Source organism: Lagenorhynchus albirostris, chromosome 15, assembly GCF_949774975.1.
Source record: "Lagenorhynchus albirostris chromosome 15, mLagAlb1.1, whole genome shotgun sequence".
NCBI classification, from domain to species: domain Eukaryota; kingdom Metazoa; phylum Chordata; class Mammalia; order Artiodactyla; family Delphinidae; genus Lagenorhynchus; species Lagenorhynchus albirostris.
In genome coordinates, this window is record NC_083109.1 from 59171189 (window position 1) to 59188027 (window position 16839).

Sequence of the window (16839 nt, forward strand, 5' to 3'; positions counted from 1 at the left end):
GAGTACACTGGAGGAATAGATTTTGAGGGAAATCTGTAATGAAAAGTTGATTGTTTGATTCACATAAGCTAACATCTTTTAGATAGCTAAGAGACATCTTTTTAGGTGAGTCAAAATCATACACATGCCCTATTTCCTGTAGCTTCTAGTACAGAAAATGCCCCGAGTTATACAAACAAGGATTAATCTTTTTAAGATAGTGTTAACTAAGATGTAGAATCTGGGATTAAATATATCCACCTAAATAATTTGCCATTTTCCCTCCAGGACCATTATACAGAAATCACTATAACCAAAATTTTATTTGTGGTCTTTTATCACATGCATTCATTCCTTTAAGATCCAAGCACCAATGAGGGCTTCTCGCATTTCTTAAAGTCCTAATTGGGAATCTTGGCACTGCGACTACTAACACACTAATTGCAGGCAAGGAAAACATAGCAAATTTAAGAGATAAAAATGCAGGTAGTGCAGAACCTTCAAATATTTAATTAAATGACAAAAGACTTCTTTGCTAATTAAACCCTAAACATCCATGAACTGAATGAAGTACATAAAGTGGTTTTGGTCTGGTGACAAGACAAAATGACTTAGCAATTTCTTTGCATTCAAATATTTCTCAAGACTATGAATAAAATGTAACCTTTATTAAACACTTGGACAGTCTTAAATACATTCAAGGCATTTAAAATATTAAAATTTCCATGCTTATTACAGTTCCTAAAAAACAAATTAACTAAGATTCAATTACTTCTTCAGAACAAAAACGTGGCAAATTTCTCCCACCAGATCTGGTTTTGTCCATTAAATCTCTATGGCATGGAGGATGAATCCAGAAAACCCAGTGTTGACTTCCACTGAAACATAAGCCACATACTCAACCTCTTATCCCACAAAACAATGTAATTTACTGCACAGATTTCCAGTACTCCTCTTGGCCCCTGGATAGGCCATTATTGGCTCCCAGCCCTCGCAGCCATGAGGTAAGGTGCCTCCCAAACTTAAGCCTTGGATATCTAGTACCATGATGTGAACATTTTCATTACAATTCAGAATTATCTCTAACTCAACTGTGGCCTTCAATTGTCAAAAAACTATCATCCTGCTCAAGAAACTTAAGTAAATCTGCTCTTTTCAACATAGAGAGCTATGAGAATTTCTACAGAGGGAAACTAGACGCACAGTGGAACAGGAAGGTAAACATCTGCTTCGTATTCAACAGGGACTAAGCTACAGGCCAAAGAACCACTGGGTGTTGCAAAGTCTTTAGGTGGCTAGAGGATGGGATTAAAAAAACATACAGCTAACCCCAGAAAACTGTCAGGGAGAGCACAGACTATATGATTAGGTAGGTAAGTTTGCCCTAAGCAAAGCAGTAGACTTAAATCTTCATCTTTGAATAAGTTAAGTTTCTATGGTAAACAAATCAATTACACTAAAACCCTACATTAAATGTAGTATACTCACTTTTACAAGCCTAAAGGACAGTGGAATGAAAAACAAATTATTTTGTATTTCAGAGGTTTTCATGATTTAAAAAGCTGTCTCAACTCCTTGACTTGCTGGAGAACCATCTGAAGCTTTGATTCCTTTAGTCGTTATGTTCACGAACCCTATTACCTTTGAAAGCATGCCTCACTGGCCTTTCCTATACTACACTGACTATGTCACTCACTATTAGAGATGCGTACCCCAATTCAAATGCAGGGAAAGGCCGAGTACCTGAAAAGTCACGTACTGCCTCAGGATATATTTGACAATGACCCAAAGTTTAAGAGTCTACTCTCCCAAGCTTCCTACCCTAGAGCTCTCACATAAAAATAGGTCTGTTTAGGGTGAGGAGGAATCTGGAGGAAGATGGAAAGGCTTATGGAAGACAAATATTTTCTTGCCTCCAGCGTTCAGGATTCGATCCAGTGCCTCTGTGAATGACTCCATGTTAATCTCCCCCAGCAAATGTATGCTAACTCAGTGATCTGCAACCTTGGCTCATCACCATCCGGGTCCTGGAATCGATTATTTTAATTTCGATTCCAAGGCCTTTTCTAAGACCCATCTCAGCATGAGGGCCACGGCTGACTTGCACGCAGTGAGCCCATCAGTGGCCTGCAAACAAGCTTTGGATGTGTCTGCACAGATTACTGTGATGCAGCTGTCATGTGAACAAATGGCTTAAAGCAGATGAGGAAAAGGGTCACATCATAGGCATTCAAGTGAAACCAACAAGACATGGGATGCCAATTTTATACTGAGAAACAAATGTTTACTTTAATAACAAAAAAACACAACCACAGAGAAGCACTGCATTTTCCCTCTACTGCATTAGCAAATACAGAGAGCAATGAAATAAATGGATTTACTTCAAACTACTGGTTCTTACACCCATGAACATGTATGAGAATTACTTGTGGAGGTTTTAAAAACTATTTAAGTCTAGGCCTCACTCAGCGGTTCCAACAGGGGTCAGGACCCAGGTATTTTTTACAAGCTCTTTAGATAGCTCTGATGAGTAGCCTGCTGTTTGAGTCTCTGATTTTAGGTTGACTGGGGTACTTTGGGATTTTTGGGCCACTGTTTGGGGGTACGGGGAGCTTTTTTCGCAGATTTACTAGCAGTAGTGAAGAACTTGGCCTCTGGCTTTTTAGGAGTCTGTCTTGGGTCTTTTTTCCCCAGCGAAGAGGTTCTTTCTTTCTCCAACTCTTCTTTGATTCTTGCCTTCTTCCCTGGGCCTTTACCTGGGGTCTTGGGCTCCGGAGCTGTTGGGGTCTCCAAAGCTGGGGAGGCCTTTCTCTTCTTCCCATGAGGTGTGTTGGGACCAGGATTCTTCTTTCGAGACTTCTTTCCTGCAGCATCTTTTTGTGTCTAAGAAAAAGAAAAAAGTGGGTGTGGTGTGGGACAGACAACTGATGATGTAACTCTAAGAGTTACTGTTTTTAAAATTTAGGGAACCCCTAAGAGGGAAACTGCAGCACGATGAATGAGGAATGGCTTTTTCCTCCTGCCTCAAAATCACTTTGAAAGGCAGCTGTACTCCACTATTAATGACTGTAAAAAGGACTCTGGCACCTCCCTGGTCTAACCGTCTTTCCTTATGGCTGCGGCTAAGGACTCCTAGAAGCACTGGGAGCACAGGAAGACCTGTGACCTAAATACTGACTCTTCTTCACCTCCAGTTGTAAATTCCTCGCACGTGGGTTATGGCAGGGGGTTCCGTAACAGTGTGTGTGAAAACCAACTGGGGTGCCTGTTAGCAAAAGGGAGGACCGTGTTCCAGACTGGAAATCCTGGATTTTCCAAGCACCCCAGATGATGTGGCTGATGATCCAAGGACAACATTCCAGCAATGGACTCTGTCCCACACAGAAAGAGGTTATACAGACAAAACAACCAACAAAACTTTGTTTTTGAGTGAACATAAAACAGATGGAAAATTTGAAAAACATTGAAAATATAAAAAACAAAACTCTCTAAAAACTTTACCACACAATATTAATATTATTCACTACCTTTTCCCCATGAGTATGTATTTAAAAGCCAAGTATTATGCTCTTTCCCCAACTATCTCATTAGTATTTCCTAAGCACTATAAACCCGTACTAAACGTTATCTTGAATAACTTTATAAAAACTACTGCAAAGGTACATTAGCATTTTCTCACTTTTGCTTCTACAGTGAACAATGCTGAAACTTTCATATCTTTCCCCTCATCAAATTCCCTAGATGGGTTCAAAGGGCATACACACTTCCACACTTTTTTAGGCCTCGCCTCGTCGCTTGTGGTATCTTAGTTCCCTGACCAGGGATCGAACTCCGGCCCCTGGCAGTGAAAGCGCTGAGTCCTAACCACTGGACTGCCAGGGAACACCCAACACTTCTACACTCTCGATGCGTATCACCCACTCAGGAAGCTATGCTTTCCACTCTTTAATTTCCAACACATTACCTGCCAGTCCCATTATAACAAATATAGCTTACTTTTTCTAGAAACAATTATACTGCCTACAGTTAATATACTGATCAACATTAATTTCAAATATTTTTTAAAAAAACCTCACTAGCAGCTTGGGGACACTGTAAAAGGAATACTTCACTAGCAGAGAAAAATTATAACTCCGTTGAAGATGTTAAGGATTACTGTGAGGAAAAAATACATAATAGGTAAAGCGCAGTAACAGCCCTGGGTTGACTCTAATGGGCTGTGCCGAGGGGCCATGTGTCTCATGCGCACATGGTGAGGGCAGCCCTCTACTCTCTTAGGGACCCATTTCTCTCCTTATTTTCAAGAGGTCTCCCCCCAATATTTGGATAGATACTATGAGTATGAGCAAAAACATTATCAAAATGGGAATTCCTTGGCTGTCCAGTGGTTAGGACTCAGCGCTTTCACTGCCATGGGAACGCGGTCGATCCCTGGTTGGGGAACTAAGATCCCGCAAGCCTCGTGGTGCGGCCAAACAAAACAAAAACAAAAAAACATTATCAAAGCACCCCAAAACAAAAAAACTCCGTTCCTTTAAATCACCTCCTCTGAAACCCATGAAGTCAGATTTCTGTAAGAACCATGCAGGGTGGGGTGTTTGAAAGGTTTCAGAGGCAGACTCCAGCACCCAAGTTTCCCTTGGTAAATTTTCTGAAACTAATTATGTGGTGACTGAGGACTCACCTTCAGAAACTGAACCTGCTTTTCAAAACCACAGGCAACGTTTTTTAGAATTATTAATATGGCCGAGTCTCCCTTGATTCCAAGGTACACAAAAGGCTGTGCTGACTACACATCGCTTCACTATTTAGGAGGGGGACAGAGTCAGTCGGGGTTCTTGGGATTTACCCTAGTATTTTTCATCCATGACTTCACAATCTCTGGCAGAACAGACTTTTATAAACGATGCCTCCCAGCTGCATAGCACTTCCCGTCCCTCACCAAGTGCCTGCCTGGCACACGGAGCCCTGGAATCCGTCCATGATGCATATTAAATATTAATGAAAATACCTCTATGCTTCTTGCAGCTGGAGTTTCCTTCACTGCTACCAGCAGTGGGATTTCATCTTCAGACTCGTCTTGAGCTTTAGGGGGGGTGCTCACCCCACCGGTCTCCTTCTGGGGTCCAGGGTCCTGGGCTGGAGCACCACCAGTTTTGGGGGCCGGTGCATCTGTAGTTGGGGCTGGTGCAGCCTTTCCAGCCTGTTTCATAAGCTTCTTGTTTCCTTTCTTTTCCTGCTGTCTTTTAAGACGTTCTTTCTTCTTTTGGCTTTTCTTTGATACCTATCAAAAAAAAAAAAACAAGCATAATATTAATGGGGGACTCTTTTGTTGGTAAATAAATGGCACAGACTTAGCACGCGCAGTCAGGTCATCCATAAGATCCCTGAAAGGGCCTTGACCTGTACAAGATCCAAGCACATGAGTCCCATCGCCAGCACTTGAACCCCAACTCTGCTTTGTCTCAGAGTCCCAGCCAAAGATGCATTTTATGTGGTAAATTATATTCAGAATCTAGGTATCTGAAGTGTGCAGTCACCAGCTGTGTGGAAGTCAACCTCATTTACAGGCGAGTTACGAATAATCCAGAATTGTATAGTATGTGATGTGTTGAACTTCCATATATGCAGGTTCCACATCTGCAGATTCAACCAAATGTGAATCAAAAGTATTCAAGGGGGCTTCCCTGGTGGCGCAGTGGTTGAGAGTCCGCCTGCCAATGCAGGGGACATGGGTTTGTGCCCTGGTCCGGGAAGATCCCACATGCCGTGGAGCGGCTAGGCCCGTGAGCCATGGCCGCTGAGCCTGCGCATCTGGAGCCTGTGCTCCGCAACGGGAGAGGCCACAACAGTGAGTGGCCCGCATACCACAAAAAAAAAAAAAAAAAAAAAAAAATTCAAGGGAAAAAAAAAATTCCAAAAAGTTCCAAAAAGCGAAACTTAAATTTGCTGCACTCTGACAACTATTTACATAGCACTCACATTGTATTAGTCATAAGTAATCTAAAGATGATTTAAAGGGCGTCCAGTGATTAAGACTCTGTGCTCCTGGGAGTGCTGGGGGCCCGGGTTTGATCCCTGGTTGGGGAACTAGATCCCGGATGCTGCAACTAAAGATCCCGCATGAGGCAGCGGAGATCCTGCGTGCCGCAATTAAGACCCGGCACGGCTAGATAGCTAGCTGGCTAAATACAGATAGATAAATAAATATTAAGAAAAAAAAAGATTATTTAAAGGATGCCAGAGGATGTGGTGTAGTTTATGTACAAATACTATGCTGCCTTATATAAGGGACTTTAGCACCCACAAATTTTGGCATCCTTGGGGGGGATCCTGAAACTAATCCCCCCATGTATGAGATGGGTGACTGTACATCTCCGTGAAGCTGCTACAAAAACAAAAAACCCTGATATTTTTTTCCTGCCTGAGTTTGTGGTTGAGAGTTAACACAGTAGCAAGTTTACATAGCTAGAGGTCCATTATCCTTACCACAGAGTACTGTTAGATAACGTCTATAACTGTGACAAAATTCCATTTTAACCAGCAATTCCAACATTGTCACCAAGCCCTCAACTGAATCTGACAAACAACAAAAAATTCAGACTTCTTGTTTCCAGTAACAGCAGTTTATGTTATTTTGGATTATGAAAACAAGTAAAAAGTAGGGTAAAATATGAACAACTTTTTTCATAAAAGCACTGATGAGCTGATTACACTGTAAGAAATGTTTGCCCCGAGAGTATTTGCTGATCCCTAACTTTTAACAGCTGTTATGACTGGGCACAGGAGGGCAGGGGTGTGAAGTGGAGAAATCAAATCCTAATGTCCATACCAGGCAGGGATTCTAAGTAAAAACCTCATTACAATAAGCTGGGACCCCAATGAGTCGGACCCTCAGGATAGAGATGAACAGGGGGCAGAGCCGTGAGGATTTGTCACCGTGGGTGGATTTGAATCATTCAGGGAACCTCAAGCCTTGAGTGTGCTTCTAGGTGGTTCTGGGTTGAGAGTGCCCCAAGGTGCCTGGCTGCCATAAGTCTAAATCCTCTCGGGAAAGATCTTCATCCCACCCCTCAAGTTACTTCTACAAATAATTTTCCAAATGGACTATCCACGATACAGTCCACAATAACTAAGTACACAGGAACCAGCAGGTAGAGACAACCCGCTACATCACCAAGACGGCTAATGGTCTGAATTATCAGACAATAAAACAACTATGCTTAATGGGTTCTAAGAATTAAGACAAACTGGAAGACTATTTAGATAACAGGAAACCAAAAAAAGGTAACGATAATTTGAAAAAGAACAAAACACAGAACTTCTAGAAGACAAAAAATTAAAAGACTGAGTCTAAAAACTCACTGGACACATCGATGAACATGGCTGGAGAAGGACCAAATGAACTAGGAGATTGGTCCAGCCAATAGCAAAAAGTTCCATTTTCTCTCATGCGGCTTTCTGCAATATTACCAGCAGCACTGAAAACCTACAAACCAAAACCAAGAGGTATGCCAGCCTCATACGATCTTGAATTTCGCCCATAAATAACCATGTATGAATACTGAATAGACTCGATTTCCGTTTTCCTCTTTCTCTCAGCTCCTCCTGACACTGCACAGGCCCCTTCTGAGCCTTTGTTCTCTCTTCCTGGGCTGCGCTTACAGCCTTGATTACGCCTGCCTGGGATGTGAACTTCTACTAACCTTTTTCTTCTGACTTTGTGTGCGTAGTCTCCTGGCTTCACCACAACTGCTGACAAATGAAGAAAAGACAGGCAGGGAAACCGATCTCTCAGTCTTCACGTACAAGAGCTTCACGCTCTCCCACTTCTGAAACAGAAGAGTAACATCATTTGTAGGTGTTTTGTTCCTTTAAACGAACGGCCAGTGGAAGCATCTGCGAGACCGTACCTCCGGCAGTTTCTGTGAAAGCCTTCTTGTGACGGCAACAACGTTTTCCACGATGTGCTGAACTTGCATCCCAGTGTGACCAATGCGGATGGTACTGAAATTTAATAAAGCATTAGACACAGAGAGCTGAAAAAATAACTTGGTTTTCAAAATAAAACATAAGCAGGTATGTGAGAAATACACAATCCTAAAAAAAATTTTTTTAATGTAAAATCATTGAAATCTTTAGGTTCTCAATTTATTTTAAAGGAAGATGATCATCCTTCATGTTCTAGAAGTGCCCTCCTCCTGAAATATGCCCTACCATCAAGAGGTGACTGAGGAGCTGGCACCTAACCATGTGAGGCTGGGAGGGGCAGTGGGGAGGGCCAAAGGGAATTCCGCCTTCATTCTGGAAAACACAGGTCACTGAGTCAGCCCTCAAGCTTTCCTGAGGGCAATTACCCCCAGCAGCGGCTGTTCTGAAAAGGACCACCCCCAGGAGGACTGCTTGCTACCTTTCTAGCTCCACTGACCTGACACAGCGGCCACCTCTAAAATGAACAGTTGCTCGTGTAATAGCATCTTCTGGCCAAGAGCAAAACCATCCCCTCAGCTGAAGCAGAGGGCAGCCGCAAGCCAACGGGGAAGCCCAGAAATGCCCACTGCTCAGCCACTGGGTCCACTGGTCCTGGCAGCCCCCACTCTCCCCACCATGGGAGCTAAAAGGCAGGCTGGCTGTCGGCAGGATGAGTGCAGAATGAGGATGAGACGGGCTGATGCTCCTACCTCCCTCCCTCCAAAGACGGGGCTCTGCCCATTCTGTGTGCCCACTGTCACTGACCTGCACGTACACCCTGAACCAGGCTTATTCTCCTGTTTTCCTAAACATCTAAAGGTGCCCTGTACAGGGACTTCCCTGGTGGTCCAGTGGTTAAGACTCCATGCTCACAATGCAGGGGGTGCGGGTTCAATCCCTGGTTGGGGACCTAAGATCCCACACGCTGCATGGCACATCCAAAAAATTAAAAAAAAAAAAAGGGTGCCCATCCAGTACAGTAAAAATCAGCAGACGTGCCTTTTAAAATTTCAGTTAGTTAAAATCAGGTGAAGTTAGAAGTTCAGATCCTCAGCTGTGGAAGCCATGTTTCAAGTGCTCAGCAGCCATCTGTGGCTCATTCTTCTGCATGAGACTACACAGCTATAGACCATCTCCACCACTTTGGAAGGTTCTAGGGGGCAGCACTGTTCTAGAGAATTGAATACTTCTAAAGAATGAATTTTAGTTTTAACAGAAGAGTCTGGTTTCATTAATACTATCTTATTTTAAAAAGTTTATAAAATCATTATTAAATATAAAATGAAACAGAGGCACACCTTAACGCCTTTTACCTACCTGCAAGAACCACTTTTAGAGATGTTTAAGACAGTTCCCCCTACACAGTCACTGATCTCTCTGGATAAATTCTTGGCCTGAAGGTTTACAGGTACTGGAACTCTAAAACAATACAAAGGCGTTTACAGCAGCACATACACACCCATAAATTTCACGCTACTGAAGTCCAGTCATTGCTGAGAAACTTACTTCTTTCTGTTGTAGAAATGTCTCCCGAGGTGTGAGGGTAAGAGCCGCCTGATTCTGGCGTCCGTGATGAAGAAGTCGAAACTACCCAAGAGGCGGAGCTTAGCTTCATAGGCTTTATATTCCTTTTTTAAAGTTCGGAGGGGGATAATCTAGAAAATGTAAAAACATGAATCTATATACAAAACAGAAACAGACTCACAGACACAGAAAACAAACTTATGGTTACCAAAGGGAGGGGAGGGACAAATTAGGAGTTTGGGATCAACAGATACAAACTGCTATACATAAAATAGATAAGCAACATGGATTTACTGTATAGCACAGGAAACTATACCCAATATCTTATAATAACCTATAATATAATCTGCAAAATAAACAAACAAAAAACCCTGAATCACTATGCTGTACACCTGAAGCTAACAATATTGTAGACCAACTATACTTTGATAAAAAAGAGAGAGAGAGGAAAAAAAAGGTATAAAAACAAAAAATTAAGAACCTGAACAACAAGAAGAAGAAATACTGGGGCAATTTGTATTTGGATTTTAAAATGCCCTGGGGTCACAGTTTAGTGAACATGTGAGTATCTAAAACAGCACAGGCACAGGGGCAAATGAGTCGGGACCTCAGCTAAAGAAACCGAACCAATGACTACAAAACGGGGGAGGGGTGCCAAGTCAGAGGCAAACCCAGGATGCTCTGGAAGGAGAGAGAAGTGACACAACGGAGCAGCGTTCTATAAAATCTTCAAGATATAATCATTACTGATGCACGTGTTGAGCTTTTAGGTCAACATACCTCAACAGCCCATCTGTCACAGGGAAGAGGGAATATGCCCTACCTAAAGCCAATGAGAATTAAATTAAAAAGAGAAAATTAAGTTAAAAATTAAATTCCTAGGAGAGAAACATGTACCAGGAATGTCACTTTAATTGAATCCAATCTTTTAGTTGTCTTGAAAATATTAACCTGCTCCCTACCTGAGAAATGTGCTTTTTTCCCATAACATATTTTATTGAACACAACAGATCTAAAATACCATGTTTAACTGTAATTTACAGAAATTATTTTATATTCTTTTTCCATATTAAGTCCTTAAGATCCAGTATTTGTGTTACATCTTAATTCTGACTAGCCACGTATCAAGTGCTTAATGCCATGTGTGGCTAGGTGCTACCATGATGGACAGCTTAGCATTGGTCAGTTACAGCTATTCATTACCTGAGAAATGATTTTAACTCCATGCTTGTTCAAAAGCTTCTTATAAAAATGTTCTGTCTGTTCGGGAGTTAAATTAGGTTCATCTTTGGTAAATAAACAGATATCTGCTAAATCTGATCGAATACCATGAGGCAAGGACCTGCAAAATACATGAGAACGAACCAAGGAATAAAGCATTATAACTGATAACATGTATGTTTATATGCCACAGAATACACAATAAATTCACTGTCATCTCAATAAACTTCATTCATGCTTTTAAAGCAAATACACTACTGAGAACATTTAAAAATATATCTAGGGCTTCCCTGGTGGTGCAGTGGTTGAGAGTCCACCTGCCGATGCAGGGGACACGGGTTTGTGCCCTGGTCCGGGAAGATCCCACATGCCGCGGAGCGGCTGGGCCCGTAAGCCATGGCCGCTGAGCCTGCGCGTCTGGAGCCTGTGCTCCACAACGGGAGAGGCCACAACAGTGAGAGGCCTGCGTACCGCAAAATAAATAAATAAATAAATAAATAAATAATCTAGTTTTCAGTGGTACAGAGGAGAAATTTAACATTCAAATACTAAATCACCACAAATATCTGCAGGCCAAAACATCAACTAATATTTGGGATACAATTAAGACTTAAAATATAATCAAAGATACTCAAAGTAGTGCACATGTAATTATTATTATTTTACGTGTTGCTATATAAGCATACGTACTACCATGTGCTAGAATAATCTAGTTTCATCAGGACAGTTCTGATTCAGAACTCTACCTTGCAGAAACCCCTGGGCTCCATAAACATAACTCTCAAGACCAGAAACAGAAAACGGAGCAAACCTACAGGGACCAGCAAACATGAATTATGTTGAGTCTCAAAAAGGTTTAGCTCACTTTCTAGGCCTACATGTTCTGAGGAAACATTTCCTCAGTTTAAAAAGAGAGCAATCCGCAGTAGCAGGACTTGGCAAACGAGATGGCAAGTGGCACAAATCACCAAGAGGTGAGCAGTTGGAAAAACACCTCGGAGAAAGTAAGGGCTTTCCAGAAGCAAAAACCCGCCTGGGCAGAGGTATGGAATAAAGAACGCACCCAGATACATAAAGCAATAACTAAGGCAATCTGGCTGATGCGGTTTGTGAGAATGAGTTAAGAGAGAGTCTGAGGGTCAAAAGGGTCTTTCCAATTTGTAGTCATTCTTAACCCCTATCACCCACCTTTATGGGGAAAAGAAAAAGAAGTTATCCCACACACTGCTTTCTATAGCACAGCTGGCTTTTTAACACCCAAGAAATGAGAGACTCCACAGAGAGGCAGGGTTACCAGACAGAATATAGGACATCCAGTTAAATCTGAACCATTTTTTAAGTATAATTATGTCCCCAACATTACATGGGACCTACTTATCTAAAAAATTGCTTGTATTTTTATTTGCTAAATCTGGCAACTCTGCAGAGAGGGCATCTCTCACCTACGAGTCCCAGCAATAAGAATGTGCTATCACCATGGGTTTTTTTCTCTTAGGAAATCACGGCCAAATTTTTAATTGTCTGTATAAAGGAGTGAGTTCAGGACCTCAGGGATTTTAGCTTGCAACTAGCTTGACGTGGAAGATAACAGATCCTATGAAAATATGAAAGCTGTTGCATTTATTCTAACCTCTGTCCTCTCAAAAACCAGGTTTTCAGATTCAATAGAACAGCTTAGGTCAAACTGTCCACCAAACATCCAGAAAACTGGTGACATTTCTAGAAAACTTAAGCACATCTGAAATCCTAGAAAACTTAAGAATGTCTGAAGACCTATGTTTTTGGGGGGCACAATTATTTCAACTCAAGATATCCTGAGTTTGCAAAGTTTCCACCAGAACCTAAGCTGCCGTTTGTTAAAGTTACACGGAATGGCCAAGCCGATAAAAAGAGCAAAGGTAGAAAATCAGAACTTACAATCTGACCCTCAGTTCTTTACTTGGAATTTTCCATAATACCACCATTAAAAAGAAATTTTCATTCTCATTCAAAAGCAATCCATTTGCGTTTTTCCTGGATCTGGAATGTGCCAACAGAGCTTCTACTGCCTTTTTAATCTGCAAGGTGGAGATACACAAATAAATTACATCTCAATCGAATTTAAAACTTGCCCCCGCCCCAGAATTTGTCCCTGATAAATTTCTATTTTAGCAGGTAACCTCCACAACCGTATCCATTAGGATCCTGCAATTTGTAATCAGAGGAATGTAGCCACCTAAGTATCCGCTAATAGCATCGTCTACAGAAACGAGCCTCTTCTAAATATGACATCGAGACAGAGAGAACGTGCTTCCCCTGCCCTGGATGATGAAGGCAGTAATACCAATAAAAGCGCAATACACCTGCATCTAGTATTTCCTGAGCGCTTATTATGTGCCAGGCTCCCTGGGTACCGCGCTTTAGGTGCATCACCTCCTCTCAGAGACCATTTTAAATGCGAAGTTACTGAGGCTGGTAAAAATCAAGCGACTTGGCCAAAGTCAAAGGCAGGGAAGCACAGCCAGGTGGACCTCACCCCAGGATCCCAAGTTATACCTGCAATCCAACTCAAGATAAGAGACTTCCCTGGTGGTCCAGTGGTTAGGACTCCGCGCTTCCACCGCAGGGGACACAGGTTCGATCCCTGGTCGGGGAACTAGAATCCCGCAGGCCGCGCGGAGCAGCCAAAACAAAAAAATCCAACTCAAGAGAGCCAGGCCGCAGGGCTGGAGGAGGCGGGCGTCTACCCGCGAGTACAAAGCAGCGGGCGAGCCGAGGGCACCGCGAACGAGCGACCCTCCCAAAGCTCCGGAGGCGCCCACACCGGCCTGGAGCCCGCATTCCGCACCCGCGCCGCCCAAGGCCACGGCCATCCCGCTTCCGAACGCCCCTCCCCAGAGGCCACTCACCTGCTCTTCGTCCAGCTGCTCCAGGCCGGCCGGGGTCGCTGGAGTCGAAGCTGAAGTTGCGGTTGAGGTTGACGGTGGGGTAGAAGCCGAGGCCTCCATTTCGCGTTCACCTCGTGGAGACGCGCATCCGGATCCCAGGAGCTGGTTCCTGAGGCGCACGCGCGAAACCAGGCCCGTAGCCGGAAGTCGGGGGGCGGGGACTAGGCCCTCGAGTCACTTCCGGGAGCGCGGGGTCGAGTCTCTGGGCGTTGCGGCGACAGAGTTTGGCGGGCGAAAGCAAACAGAGGTAGGTATTCGCCCCGCCTGTGGTCTGTCACTTCCCAGAGGGATTACTTCTCTTTCTCTTCTGTTCCCGGTGTCTGTGAGGCGCGGGGAGCAGCCTGGTGACATCTCGCTCTCACTCTTCCACCGAAGAAATCGAGCGCCCGGAGGCGGGAGATGAGGCCTGTCCGCCCACCCCGTGGGGCCACCTGCTGTCAGTGGACTCCCCCCGCCCTCGACTTTAGGCTGGCGGCGTGGGGCGTGGGGAGCGCGGGGAGTGCGGCCTCATCATTCACCTGCCGGGTGACCTTGGGCGAACCTAGCCACAGTCCCCGCCATGGCCAGGGTGGCGGGCCCCTCCCCGCTGACTGGTGAGGATTCCGTGGTCTCGTGCGCGGGAAACACCAGGCGCGTCGTTAAGCGGTGTGGAGCCCGAGCGGTGAGCCGGAGCCAGTCTCCTGAGCTTCGGGGCTCACAGAGGGGGGAGGTAAGAGCATGTACACGTAAAGGTGCAGGCTGGAGAACGGGAGGAAGCCTCCCTTCCTCCCCATGGCCCCAGAGGTGACCACTGTTACCTGTTTCTCCTGGAACCTTCCAGGGATGTGCTAGGCATATTTAGGAAATACTTACACTTTTTTCTCTTTAGCGATGGCTGGGTTTCAATTTTCTTTTCTTTTCTTTTTTAAACACAAGTAGTAGCCTGTACGCCCATTGTTCTGTACGTTGTAGAACATATAATATATTGGAGGTTGTCCAAGTCAGTACCTAAGGCTATGCCTCTTTTTTAACAGCCGTATGGCCTTTCACCATGTAAATAAACAAGAGGTAATTTAGGAACTTTTTGATGGATATTCAGGATGGTTATTTTTGCAATTAGCTACAGAAGATTTTGAGAGATCAAAGAATGGGAGTAGGATGCTTTCCGTGTCAGTTGCTTCCAAAGAAATGCTCCTTCCATATTGCCAAAGCTGGAGGAAGGGGTGTTTTGCTGCTGATCTCTAATACTGGCTTTGTCTTTTTTTTTTTTAATTTTAATTGGGGTATAGCTGATTACCAGTGTTACGTCTGGCTTTGTCTTTTTATTTTAATTAATTAATTTTTGGCTGCATTGTGTCTTCCTTGCAGTGCGCGGGCTTCTCATTGTGGTGGCTTCTCTTGCTGCAGAGCACGGGCTCTAGGCGCACGGGCTCAGTAGCTGTGGCCCATGGGCTTAGTTGCTCTGCAGCTTGTGGGATCTTCCCGGACCAGGGCTTGAACCCATGTCCCCTGCATTGGCAGGTGGATTCTTAACCACTGTGCCACCTGGGAAGTCCTGTCTGGCTTTGTCTTTAACCAGAAACTTGTAGGAGAAGTGTTCTAAACCTTTGGCACCTACTCGCACTTGTCTGTTTTAGAATCTAGTATAAGATGGAATTCGTTTTAGCATGATATTATGAATTGTCACGTTAGGCTTCATGTATCTGTGTTTCCTAGTATTCTGAAGAGAGCATCGGGGCTGTCACATGTTGTGTCACCTGAATTCAAGTTTGAGAACCAGACTTTCGGGCCAGGGGAACAGCATGAATTCAGGTGAAAGAGGATGGTGGTGTTTGGAAGTAGTAAGTGGCTGGAGTAGGGATGGCAGAGGAAAGAAATGGGAGATGAGGCTAGAGTGGGGAGGTTAAGGAATTTATTATCAAGCTGAAGGTTTATATTTTGGAGAAATCATACAGATACAAGGTTTTTGAACTGGTACTAGGGAAGAAGAGGAGGTGATGAATTATGCTTTAGGAAAGCTAATATTGCTGTGGTATTGTAGTGGTTAAAAAAAAATGTCATATGCCCACAAATTCTTTGAAACTTAAGTGATGGAGTTTCGTTCCCCTCCCCTTGAGTATGGGCTGGACTGAGTAGACTTGCTTCTAGCAAATAGAATAGAGCAGAAGTGATGGGATGTCACTTTGGAGATTAGATTATAAAAAGACTATAGTTTCCACCTTAAGTGTTCTTTTCCCCTCCATCTTCCCCCCCACCTCTCCCTCCGTCTTTCCTTTGTTCAAAATTACTTTCTCTGGGTGAAGCCAGCTACCAAGTCCTGAGACTACTCAGGCAACCTGCCAGCAAGTGAGCTTGGAAGTGGATCCTCCTCCAATCGATCCTGCAAAGTTTTTTTTTTTTTTTTTTTTTATTTATTTTTGGCTGCGCTGCGTTTTCATTGCTGCATGCGGGCTTTCTCTAGTCGCGGCGAGCGGGGGCTACTCTTCATTGCAGTGCATGGGCTTCTCATTGCGGTGGCTTCTCTTGTCGCAGAGCATGGGCTCTAGGCGCACAGGCTTCCGTAGTTGTGGTTTGCAGGCTCTAGAGCACAGGCTCAGTAGTTATGGCGCACGGGCTTTGTTGCTCCGCGGCATGTGGGATCTTCCCAGACCAGAGCTCGAACCCGTGTTCCCTGCATTGGCAGGCGGATTCTTAACCACTGCGCCACCAGGGAAGCCGATCCTGCAAAGTTTTGAGAGATCCTGAGCCAGAACCATCTAAGCTATGCTGCTTCCAGATTCCTGACCCACACACATAAACTATGAGATAATAAATGTTTGTTATTTTAAGCCACTAAATTTGGGCTTGGTAATTTGTTATCCAAAAATAGATAACTAGTGGAAATGTGTAGCCCTCCCATCTTAGACCCATCAGCTGTGTTGATGTAAAAGTCCTGTTAGGACCTCACACCCAAAACAAGTTCCACCATGAACTCATCTTCCTCTCAAACCTGCTCTTCGTATGTTTTCTGTCTCAGTTCATGGCACCACAAACTCACTGCCTAGTTGCCCAAGCCAGAATATGGGAATCCTCAATTCTTTTCTCCTCATCCTCCATATATGGTCAATAACAAAGTCCTGTTGTTTATTTCTTCTAAATATTTCTTGCATTCATCCAATCCTTTTTATCCCTTCCAGCTTGTGATGCAAACTATCATTACTTTTTTTCCTAGACTACTGTACCAGCCTCCTAAGTTGTC

General features: G+C 43.9%; 1 protein-coding gene across 1 annotated transcript; it reads right to left on the reverse strand.

Moving 5' to 3' along the window:
• Window positions 1-626: 626 nt before the first annotated feature.
• On the reverse strand, window positions 627-13730 carry RSL1D1 (ribosomal L1 domain containing 1). Its single transcript, XM_060123368.1, has 9 exons — window positions 13584-13730; window positions 12613-12752; window positions 10678-10816; window positions 9457-9605; window positions 9268-9369; window positions 7893-7986; window positions 7686-7811; window positions 4991-5263; window positions 627-2862 (listed from the first exon to the last, which is right to left on the reverse strand). Exons 1-9 carry the CDS (start codon window positions 13680-13682, stop codon window positions 2536-2538), a joined length of 1449 nt encoding a protein of 482 aa, XP_059979351.1. The 5' UTR covers window positions 13683-13730; the 3' UTR covers window positions 627-2535.
• Between the last annotated feature and the right edge of the window lie 3109 nt (window positions 13731-16839).

What these genes read in the sequence shown, in the direction of transcription:
- RSL1D1 (XM_060123368.1), bottom strand. Translation starts at nt 13,682, where the DNA reads ATGGAGGCCTCGGCTTCTACCCCACCGTCAACCTCAACCGCAACTTCA. An exon ending in TTTCACAGAAACTGCCGGAG is followed by an intron (nt 7,812 to 7,892) that starts GTACGGTCTCGC and finishes CTTCTGTTTCAG; the next exon opens with AAGTGGGAGAGCGTGAAGCT. An exon ending in CACAAAGTCAGAAGAAAAAG is followed by an intron (nt 5,264 to 7,685) that starts GTTAGTAGAAGT and finishes TTTTTTTGATAG; the next exon opens with GTATCAAAGAAAAGCCAAAA.